Source organism: Schistosoma mansoni (genome assembly GCF_000237925.1).
Source record: "Schistosoma mansoni, WGS project CABG00000000 data, supercontig 0413, strain Puerto Rico, whole genome shotgun sequence".
Taxonomy (NCBI): domain Eukaryota; kingdom Metazoa; phylum Platyhelminthes; class Trematoda; order Strigeidida; family Schistosomatidae; genus Schistosoma; species Schistosoma mansoni.
The window spans coordinates 8,125-20,669 of NW_017386250.1; the positions used below are offsets into that span (position 1 = coordinate 8,125).

A 12,545-nucleotide genomic window follows, 5' to 3' on the forward strand; every position below is an offset into this window, starting at 1 on the left:
GTAAGTGGTTTTTGTGTATTTAGTGCTTTGTAAATTTTTGTATCAAGTCTAAGTTGCAATTATGGCCATGAAAACTCCGTAGTTTAGCGCTTGTAATTTGTTCAGTCTACAACGTTTGCAAGATGATATTTCTGTTCTGTAAGCTAGGCCTTGTATGCTCGTCACCCCAGACCTGTAATTAGCTTCATAAGAGCTAGCTAGCGTTTGTTGTGAAGGCGTTCGGAAAACTTGTCTTAAACATCATTAGTATTTCTAGGTAGTCGGACTTCAAACTTGCTTTTGGCTTGACACTGGTAAAATCTAGTTTTCGTAAGGTTGTGTTCAAGACGAGTGATTCAGTTATGTGTATGACGCTCAGCACACTTAAAATAGCTTATTTTTGTTACATCTAGTTATGCTATCTGGGATAAAAGTAAGTTTCACCCAATTTAAAGAATTCGCCTACTAAATCACATCGAATATGCGAATTCCCATCACATCAACATCACCTTTACAGCTAACTAACTTTTTGCGTGAATAAGCTTGTCAGTAATTGATAGCGAGTTACTCCCCACTTACTTTGGTATTATTGTGCGATCATCTACTCAGTAGGGAGTTTTGCTTTTGTCTCCGGTAAGCCGCTGTCGTTTAGTAGACCTAATAATGTGGATGTTTGAATCCGTCATAATTTTCTGTAAGCCTTTTGACGAACCACAAGTAAATGAAAATTAGCTGTGATCTTATTAATTAAAATTGTCCTATTGATTTATAAAAACTCAGACTACTTGCTCACAGCATCCGTAGAAACTTGAGATTGCGCATATGGAACAAAGGCGGTTTTTGCGTCGTCCAGGTAAACGTCTCGATAATAATCGCTCTATAGTCTATTACGATTCTTCTCTTTACAGCCACTTATTCCGTGGATTCAGTTGAAGTGGAACGCATCCCAGGCTATTTCGTATATACTGATCTATTCGATGACGTAAGTAGCACTCAGTAGTAATATTTAATATCTTTTGACTAGCTTGATAACTCTTTTTCTTTATCTTAGGATATGTATAATCATACAATGCAATTACTAGTAGAACGAGGACTAAACGCCGACTTTCAACAAGAATTGCAAAACTTCTGTACCTCAGAAGAGCACAAGTTATATCTAAGATTTCTGGACGAATTCCAAAATTATTGCAAAGAATAGTTTGAGAAAAACCACCCCAACGTAGCTACAATTGTTCAAATCATTGCATTTGACGTTAAACAATTTTATTTCAATAATTACAAAATATTGTACAAAATAGTTTATCTTGAGTTCCTACGCATTCAGCAACTGTTCGCCTGCTTGTGCTATCGCACTACCTAAACAAAGATATGTCTCGTAATTGTTGCCTTCTGTTTGACTAAATGTGTCATCAGGTTTTGCACTCGTCTTTTTGAGGAAGTCGCTCAAGCTGTGCTTGAAGGTAGATAAGTTCTGAGTAAACCTGAAATTAAAATCAGTAGAGTCTATTGACACATTGAACATCCTGTCCATTTTTATTTTAGGTGTGTAAAAAATTTATAAAGTCAACATTAATAACTAGCGTTAAAAGTAAGTTTATTTATGATAAGCCCAACCTATAATTTTCCATCATAGGAAATATATTTTCATATGACATTGTCATAACATGTTGCTTCAGATTGAAACGATGAGAATGAGAAACCTTTTAGTGTTGTTATGCTTACTTTAAAATGTAACCCGAATAGGCCTAAAGGGTGACTATTAACCTCGAGGATTAGTCGGAAAGTTCCAAAATATGGTTATATTTGTCAGGAGAAGATGGTGCATATCTGGCTACTAAATGAGAGGGATAGTGAATAAACTAGGACCACAGGATTCTTGAACAATGTGAACGGACTTTGGTGGCACAAAGAATTACTGAACCGCGTTTAAGGTGTGAGGGATACAACTATGTGTCAATGCTTTGGATGGAGATCTTCACTACGAATAGTTGATAGGACAGTTCATCGACAAGCCTTTCGGTCTGTCTGTCCAGCCTCTCGTTGCGCGTAAGTAGCTTCCAGCACTACGAGCTGTGTTTAGGAAAGTATTTCGAGCGCTTCTGGAGTAGGTTTACAATAGTGAAGCATTCAAAAGCTTATCCGACAGCGGCACACATGCTCCTTTAGGTCCTACCACGTCAGTCCAGTCGTTTAGAAAACGGCACGATTTACAACCAAAACATAAGTTCCGAAGGCGAAGTCATACTGCTGACTCTAGAGATGTGTGACAGCAGTAAGGTGTTGCCTTCAGACAACCAGCAGCTGCAGCGATGCGAGATACTGTAACTGCTAGCTGTTGACCATTAGTCTCATGACTTACAACTAAACCATCTGACAAAATAATCTACCCAATGCTCAATTTGTTCCAAATTATCAAGTCAAACCTTGGTAATAATATCTAGTAAGTAGTATTTCATTTGGAAAGACACCTGTAGAACTTTAATATTCACGCTAAACTTACGTGTCACGGTTCTTAACAGTCAAGTTACATTCAACGTCTTCCATTAATTTATCAAATAGTTTGGTAGCAGACTCTTGTTTTTCTTCTGGTAGTTCTTTAATCACACGATTTTTTAATTCAGTATAGTACTACAAAAAATATGGAGGAGGGATATAGTAGGAAATGTTTTAAACAAATAGTACTAAATAATGAAATGAGACAAATGTGTAATCAGTGTGTTAAAGCGGAACGAATGCTGTAAATATTAGAGAGCTTGAAACTGGTTTGCGAAATAAGCTGTTTAGCCTATTTAACTGTGGCCACACTGCTTATGATTCTTATTTTATTGCTAATCGATTGTTCACAGCCACTTTTGACTTCTTTGTGTATGTGATTTTTCGTATTACGGTGAGATGCAGTCCATTACGTTTGTATATAAACCCTATATGTTTGAAATATAATAATAGCAACTGGCTGATGACTTTTCGGACTCAAGGCAGGGCTATAAAGGAAAACGTGCGAGCAACAGAGCATTAGGGGTTTAGTTGCTTTGATTCGATGTCAGAAAGTGCTGTTCAAGCATATCACTGATCAATCCTGGGACATTAGGCCATATTTGAAGTAGTAGACATGAAATAGACAAAATTAAAGTTCTGATTACTGACTTCAGCACGTGATATGGGTTAGCCTTCTAGAACACAACATAATGAATTACATCAACAGTAGGTAGGATAGAACTATTGGATGTTATTATAACAGAATCAGTATTTTTAACTTAAAGAGTAAATCCAGAGTATACAGCCGAACGATCATGGGGCGTTAACCGATTTTGCAAATCAGGAAATGGCAAATGTACTCAAATGACTTATTATGTTAGGAATCAGGATATGATATACGGATTATTGCATTATAGCTGGTGTCGGTTCGTCATAAAAACTCAAACACCTAACCTTAACTACTCATTGCGTAGGCGGAAGTGGACAATGATTGTTTCCGGATTTTGTGGTACCGTCGAGAGTGGAGAGAGTCAGCTCTCCAAATGCTCGCACATGGCTGCGCGTATACAGCCATTGACGGGGAAGTACTACTCACTACCTTATCGGGGGTTTTGTTTACGAAATTGAGAGGGCGAAATGTGAATGTCTGGCTCTTTAACCGCGTTAGTGGGTGTGGAGGATTTATTTAAGAGAGTTGGAAAACACTGATTACAAACCAGTGGTGCACATGGGCTCCAGGATACTGAGGGAACAAATGAAGTATGAACCTACTGTTGGTTACCAGCTACTATGGGACTGCAATCAGAAATGACATAAAGGGCAAGTGCATTTCATTGGCTAAGAAAGAGATCAATTTCCTAGGGGTTAGAGTGGTATATATAAAAATGAGTATTTGTGCATTTTACTCGGTAGCCCAATATACTCTCTGACTCGCTATTGTATTCTCGCTCAAGTAGTCAGTTGGGGGGGGGGTTAACAACTAGCACACCGTAAGTCAGTATCACTTTTCGGACACTGTCCGTTACAGCTAATCAGGTGGATTGTGCGTTCTTGATATGAGTTGCGTTGACTCATGGTAGATTAGTTCCTCGTTGGTTATTTAATATAAAGCAAGTAAATCGTACAAAAAGTAAAATCTTTCATTTTTCATCCTAAGCAAACTAGCGTCTCAATAGTGTTCAAGAGGAGTCGAACTACATAGAAAAGATCAAACCGATCGACAAATAGTTGTGCAACTTGTTTATTTTGCTATCTCAAAGAGGTATCATCTACATAGTTGTACAGGCATGAATGAAATAGTCTAATAACTACAAATATTATTCACGGGATGATAATTTGTTTCAAATTCATTGACTTAAATTGAATTGTGAAGATCTACTGGTTACAAGAGATAATCGCAACAACAATTAATAGGTAGGAAAAATATAGATCAGGAAGGCCCCCAAATGCCCTGATACGGCCAAGAGTGGGGAGAGTCCGTTCTCCATTTTCAAATGATCTCACACGGCCACGCGTATATAGCCTCTGCCAGGGAAGTCCTACTCACTGCCTTCTCGTGGCAGGGGTGTTCTATACGAAATTGAGAAGACGAAAAGCGAATGCTCGGAAAGTCCACCTAGGGGAGTTGGAAAACCCTGATTACAAACCTAGGGTGCACATGGGCTCCAGTATCCTGAGGGAACAAATGGCGTATGAACCAATCGTTGGTCACTGGCTACCATGAGACTGCATCTCCTCACGATGCTCCACTGCCTTGTGGACTAGACCTTCAGGTCAAAGGCTCGAGGTGTGGCCTTCTAAGAAAACCACCTGCTTCAGTTTGGGCACCTGGGCAGTATCACAGCCCTCACACAAATCAAATGAGATTTGTGCAGCGCATATGTATCTGGTGCTTCCTTGTACCAATATTTATGTGTTTAAATAAATAATAAATAAAGATCAGGAATTAAATTAAATGAACTATTACATACTTGTTGATTCAATAAAATTAAAGGTAATAACGGTCTAGACATAGACCATTGACAACGACATTCTTCTTGTATTACTGAACTAAGTAATGTAATAAGTATACGTCGTAGTAGATTTACACCTGAAATCATTTCTAAACTTTGAGAATTTGATGTTGTTGGCATTAATAAATTTAATAGATTTGATGATGCTGATGTAGCACGTGTAGACCATACAGCATGATTGGATGCACCTCCTTGATCTAATAATATATGTGGTGCTAACAAGTGATTGGTATTATTATTATCATTACTATTACCATCATGATTGTCTCCATTCATTAAATTCGAATTATTCACATCAATTAGATATAATGAATTATTATTATAATTATTATTATTAGTTGTACGACTTGAACGTTGTTCACGTTGGACAAGTTTAAAAAGATGAGTTGAAAAATAATCTAAACATACACAGCAGACTTCACTGATACCGGAATCTAAAAACAAAATAGATGATCAAAAAAATACAAAGTACGTTTTATGCAATGATCATATAGGTACATATCTGTAGCTTCAAAATGACCATGGTAACAACAAATATTTCAATACTTCATTTATTATTGTTTGATTGAATCTTCCCATTGATGTTTAAGACTGTAACTGGTCAATGGGAAAATTCAAACAAACAATACAAAATGAATTTAAACTTCACACCATTGCACAAGTTAGTGAATACCAAGACTCAGTAGCTAAGTGGATAAAGCGATGGCGTTTGAAGCGAATGGTACTAGGTTCGAGTCTCAGAGTGAATACCAACTCTGAGATGCAGGTACATCCAACTGACGAGTCCCAAATAGGACGAAACGCGCGTCCTGGATACAAATATTTCAATAGTTATATGCATTATAAAGTGAAGAATGATATACCAAACAATAAATTGTGTTTCACTTATGTAATGTCTTCAGTAAACGTAATTATCATTGAAGTATTGTTTATATCTAAGAATTATGGACATCATCTATCACACAAATATTGACTAAAATCCAAGTAGATAAATTTGAACTTGGCTAATGAATTGAATGAATTTATGATGATTTACTTCACGTAACAATGAATATTAAAAACAAGTGATGAGTTGGTTAAAAAAAAACATAACCCAACTGAACTATCAGAATGGGGTTGTGGAGATGGTTGAATTTCATTGAAATCATGAACTGATTTAAGTTGGAGCACCACTGTGAGCACTAGATAACCGTTTCGTTCTAATATAGGACTCTTCAACAGTAGGCATCCATAACCCCCCACACCTAAGGGGATCGAACCCAATACCTTCGATCTCGTTCACGAACGTTCAACGTCTAGACAACTGACCCAGCAATCAGTGTTGTTAATATCTAAATTCAATCAATCCATGACATTGAGCGATCATCTCCCATTGTTTTCTGTAGATAACTGCCTCACACGGTTGAACTCCACTGGTCATGGCTTCTTACCACAACTGCAGAAATTTCCCCTCGATGCTAGTAAATAGTGAAATCATGATAATTACCAGTATGGGGTTGTGGAGATTATTGGATTTCACTGAAAACATGAATTTAAGTTCTAGTGAGAAGCAGTGACAAGTGGAGATTAAATATGTCAGATTTGAGGCAGTTACTCACGGAAGACAATAAATGGTCAATCAATATCGTGGATTGACCGAAGTTAGTTATTAACATCGTTGTATGCTGGGTAAGTGACTTAGAAGTTAGGCGTTCACATGCGAGACCGAAGGTACTGGATTCGACCGCCATATGTGGGATCGTGGATGTGCACTGCTGAGGAGTCACATATTAGGATAAAATGGCAGTCCAATGCTTCCAGTTACCAATGTGGTCTAACTTAGATCGGTTCATGATTTCTAGGCAATCCAAACAAATTAATTGATAAGAATTTATTACTTCATCAACTGAGTCATTTTATTGCCCAAAACTTTAAACCTGACATGACTACTTCTTTATTCGTTGTTTTGCAATACTTTTGATAATGAATGTAACCAAAAGACACCTGCATTACATTTAACGGATGACGCAAAAAAGTGGGAAGATACGAACAAACTCTCGGTACCAGTATTTAGCACACAACGGTAAATATCACCAAACTGCGTCACGAGGCAAGCACTAACTTGGAATCCGGAAGGGAAGCGGAAAAGAGGAAGGCCAAAGAACACATTATGTCGGGAAATAGAAGCAGATATGAAAAGGATGAATATAAACTGGAAAGGATTGCCCAGGACAGAGTTGGATGGAGAATGCTGGTGGGCGGCCTATGCTCCTCGACGAGGGGTAACAGGAGTAAGTAAGTAAGTAAGGTAAATATCACATACATGTATATATTATTAACAATAATTAAGAAGGGTAACGTAATACACATAGCTTACCCACCTAACGAAATTATATTATTCGCTATAGTTTCTAAAAAATGCAATAAAATTGGTGTACCCAATGAAGCAACAAAGATAATATGTTCATTTAGCATATGTTCCAATAATCCAAAATGACACAATGCTAATTTTGGATGATCCTTAAGAAAAAAAGGAATAGTAAAACAATAAATTATGTGAAAAGAATCAAATAATGATATGACATAGTACTATATCATGATTAGTAAGGGTTTGTAGTTATCCATTGTTAACGTATGTCTGTATCATATAAAGACTGTTTTAATATAGCTATTAGGCTATAAGTTATTTAGAATAGATGGATTGGAATATTCAGCTGACAGTAAACGTTATTTCATATTTTTGCAGAAGTTCGGCATCGTGTGTTCGAACGCAGAGACGCCAACCCAACTAGTGTCACCAGCTTGAAACACCGACTTCGGTGGCTTGGACATGTTCTACGAATGTCGTCCCAGAGAATTCCACGTCGTGCATTATTTGCCGACTCTGGGACTGGTTGGAAAAAGCGGAGAGGTGGTCAGTGTATGACATGGTGTCGTGGTATGAAAGAAAGCTGCAAAGAGCTAGCTTCTGTTGGTCCTTCACGACTCCTTGGTTGGGGCCCGAGAGATGGTGCTACAAAGTGGCTAGAAACGTTATCAGATATGGCTCAGAATAGAAACCAGTGGCGATACCGCTGTAACCTTCTTTTACTTTCTTCATAAAGAGTGATTATAACTTTATTAACTGAGAGAGTCCTTCTGGTTGTACATTTCAGTTCCCCTCACCATTACTTTTTTTTATGCATCTTGCCCCTTTCTCTTCCCGTTTTCATTGTTCTGTGTGGTGCATACATATTTGGTGCCCCCTTGCACCAATATTTATGTGTTTAAATAAATAAATAAATTCAGCTGACAAGTCCCAAACAAGATGAAACGAGTGTTCTAGATTTCACTTCCCTGATAAATTATCCAGGAATTTACATGATGTTAATGAAACAAATAAAATCTAGTGAGCTACATTGATAACAATTTATCATTGATTTATAAACAGTTGTCTACAAAAGATACTCTATAACTATTGGCCTAATACCATTAGAAATAACCTATTGTGGGAAAGAACAAACCAACATTCAGTTAAAGAGAAAATGAAGTAACGACGCTGAAGGTGGGTAGGATATATATTAAGAAAATAATCAAACTCTAACAAAAAGCAAGTCCTGAATTGGAATCCTCGAGAGAAAAAGAAATAGAGGCGAACCAAAACACATATTACTCTATGAATTAGAGGTAAATATCAAGAGAATGAATAACAGTTGGGAACAACTGGAAAGGAGAGTCTGAAATAGAGTAGTTTGGAGAATCTTAGTAGGCGTCAAATGCTCCACGAAGGGTAAAACGCGTAAATAAGTAAAGTATTCATGTAGAGCTGAAAGTGCAAATATTAAAAGCTAAATATTATAATTCAAACTGGCTTCACATGTATATCCTTGAAATAAGAATAATTTTAGATTAATATAAGTTTGATTAATTAATAATCAGAAGGGGTTTTGTGGAGATTTAGTACTTTCATAGTTGAAAGTGTGAGTCAATTGAGGAGTCCCATAATGGGACGAAACGGCCGTCCAGTGCTTCTAGGTTTTCCATGGTGGTCCAGCATCAATTGACTCACGTTTTCAACTATTTAATTAATAGTTAGAGTTTATCAGAAAGACTGATAAAATGATGAGGCTATATGTAGCAAAATATGTCAAATAAATTGAAAACAAAAATCAAAATGCTCAATAGGTATCATTACCAAGTTTGGATTTGATAATTTCGAATAAATTGAGCATTGGTTAGATGATTATAAATAAATTAATATATTTGAATTTTCCTAATGAGTGGAAAAATTAGATTTTCTGACGTTTCGTAACTCAGTGTAAGCTATTTCTTCAGCTCAGCAGTGCGTATCCACGATTCCACATCGTGAGATTCGAACCCAGGACCTATCAGTCTCGCACGCGAGCGCTTAACATCTAGACCACTGAGACGGTTGGCATTCAACGGTGTTATTGTCTAACTCCAACCAATCCACGAAATTGAGCGACACATCCACCATTGTCTTCAGAGAGTTACTATCTCACAACATACTTAGTTGAACTTCACTGGTCACTAATTCTCACTAGAACTCAAGGAAATTACCTCTTGAAGCCAGTCACTAGTGAACATATGTTGATTCATATCAGAAGGGGTTTCTTGGATATTATAATGATTTCAATAGTTGAGATCATGAGTCAATATTTTCAATGTGATTAATCATATAAAAAGTCATGCAAAGATGTTTTACTGATTAGTTATTTGTTGTTTTCCTTGTGGCGAGTGTGTTATTTACGAAATTGAGAGGACGAAAAGTGAATGTCCAGCGCTTTAACCGGGTTGGTGGATGTGGAGGATACACCTAGGGGAGTTGGAAAACCCTGATTCCAAACCAGTGGTGCATATGGGCTCCAGTATCCTGATGGAACAAACGGAGTATGAATCAATCATTGGTCACCAGCTACCATGGGACTGCATCTCCTCACAATGTTTCACTGCCTTGTGGATCAGATCTTTAGGTCGAAGGCACCGGGTGTGGCCCCTTAAGAAAACCACTTCCTTCAATTTCGGCACCGGAGCAGTATCACAACCCTCACACAAATCAAATAAGATTTATGTGGTGCATATATATCTTGTTTATCTTTATTTACTCATAAAGTTAGAAGAAAGTAAAACAAAACAACAAAACTTACATGTAATTCAGTATTATTTAATGATAATAATAATTGTATACTTATTTCCATTAATCTTTCTAATGAATCATTATGAAACATACTGAATACACCGAAATTAATTAAATTACCAGAAAGGCATATTTTTAATAAATTTAATGATGACATAATTGGTTTTAATTTCATTTCATATAATGAATTTTTAGGAATTTGACATGTATTCGATATTAATTGAAGACCTATATAAGAATTGAAAAGAAAATAAAGAAGAAAAACATTATGATATTTAATAATAACTTAATTGTATATAGTTGAGATCATGAGTTAATTGAAGCTAGATCACCATGGAAAACCTGGAAGCACTGCTTGACGTCCGTTTCGTCCTATTGTGGGACTCCTCAGCAGTGCACATTCATGATCCCAGGACCTATCAGTCTCGCGCCCGATCGCTTAACCACTAAAGCACTGAGCTGACCGGCATCCAACGGTGTTAATGTCTAACTTCAACCAATCCATGAAATTGAACAACCATTCACCAATTGTCTTCAGTGAGTTGATATCTCCCAACAGACCTGGTTGAACTCCAGGAAATATCTCATGGAGCCAGTCACTAGTGAGCATATGATTATTATCAGAAAGTAACTTAATCGCACTATCATATCTTAAGTTTTCACTTAACATATATATACAGATTCAAGTGTTACCATTCTATATGAGTTAATATTAACATTACACAATTTTATTCTATTTGAGGTTTGACAATCCTAAATTTACATACTGCAAACGATGTACTTTGTCTTTAACCTGGCCATCTTTGTTCGGATTATTAATTTGGATATATGAATTGTAGAACTTGAAGAAAGAATTTATCGAAAAGAATATTCTTTGTCCAAACACTAGTCTTTTAATATGATGGAGATTTTTAAACAATCATAATTACTTTACTAGGTGTTGTTTGCTTGCATCTTCCCATTGCTGTCTAGAACCGCAATTGGTCACTCTCTTGTTGGTATATGTGCAAATTGCCTCTATATTGCCTGAAGTCACAAGCTTTTTAAGCAATGATGGATAGTGGCGAGCAGTGGAATCCTGGATGTGCGATACTTTGTCCTAATTGGGACTCACCCCAGATTGAACATCAACTCTGGGATGTAGGTACATCCAGCTGACGAGTCCCAAATAGGACGAAACGCGCGCCAAACTGGATTTCACCGCTAACCGCTATCCATCGTTGCATATAATGCTTGTGAATTAAGGCAATACGCACAGTATGCACATATGCCAATATGAGAGACTGACCAGTTGCAGTCCTAACACATCAATAGGAAGATTCAAACAAACAATACCAAGTGAATATGAACTTTCTCTGTTTGCATATCAAACGGTGACTGTATTTAGAATGCATGATGTAGATAGTGTATATCTTGTATCTGATACTTGGGAATATTTGATATTGACAAATAAGAAGAGTCCTCAAATCTCAAAAGATATGCATTAACATTGTCTACTGTCTTGATTAAACAATGAAGTAACTAGTAAGTTACTTCAAACAATAATGATTTATATAAGTTTTTCATATTAAAACCAAAGAAAGTGATGACATTGTGAATGATTGTAACCCATTCTCTATTTAATAGACACTTGTATCCAATATATATACACAATCTATTTCAAACTCATAAATCACAGAACAGTTATTGTCTTCTTCGTCATTTAACTGCTGTTTTCAAACATCTAACAAAGTCTCATTTATTCATGGATATATATATATATATATATATATATATATATATATATATATATACCATTTTAGAGGGTAAAGCAACTCTGTAGGTAAGATATAAAAAGAGTTATCATAATAATTATAAGCAATGATAGATGGTAGCTAGCAGTGAAATCTAGGACGTGCGACACTACATCCTATTTAGGACTCATCAGCTGGATGTACCTGTATCTCAGAGTTGATATTCACTCTGAGACTCGAACCCAGCACCGTTCACCTCAAATGCCATCACGTTATCCACTTAGCTACTGAGTCTTGGTATTCACTAACTTGTGTAATGGTGTGAAGTTTAAATTCATTTCGTATTGTTTGTTTGAAACTTCTCATTGATTTTAACGGTTGTAATTGATCAGTGTCTTATTGGTATATATGCATCCTGTGTCGATTGCCTCTATATTGCTTTAATTCACAAGCATTATAAACAAACATGGGCAGTAATGAGTTCCAGTACTGGAATGAACATCCATTCTAGGATGCACGTATATCCAGCTGACGTGTCCCAAACAGGACAAAATGCACTTCCTAGATTCCACTGCCAACCACTATCCATCTTTGTTTATAATGCTTGTAAATTAAGGCAATATCAACAGAATCCGTACAGGATGTACATATACTAACTGATAAGAGACTGATCAATTGCAATCCTAAACATCAATGGAATGATTCTCATCAAGATACACTTGAAACAAA

General features: G+C 36.5%; 1 protein-coding gene and 1 non-coding gene across 2 annotated transcripts in view; one reads left to right on the forward strand and one right to left on the reverse strand.

The window, feature by feature from the left end:
- Window positions 1–1,291: 1,291 nt before the first annotated feature.
- Window positions 1,292–12,545, reverse strand: part of Smp_212400 (exportin 7-related / ran binding protein 16,17) — a gene marked incomplete at both ends in the record, with an annotated part of 18,732 nt that continues 7,478 nt past the window's right edge. The window contains 5 exons of the mRNA XM_018798819.1: window positions 1,292–1,427; window positions 2,480–2,607; window positions 4,926–5,401; window positions 7,328–7,466; window positions 10,094–10,311. Coding sequence (XP_018647442.1) covers window positions 1,292–1,427; window positions 2,480–2,607; window positions 4,926–5,401; window positions 7,328–7,466; window positions 10,094–10,311 — 1,097 coding nt within the window. The remainder of the gene's footprint in view (window positions 1,428–2,479; window positions 2,608–4,925; window positions 5,402–7,327; window positions 7,467–10,093; window positions 10,312–12,545) is intronic.
- Smp_tRNA_01938_Pseudo_TTG.1.1 lies at window positions 5,645–5,715 on the forward strand. The gene has a single exon. It is a non-coding gene (tRNA).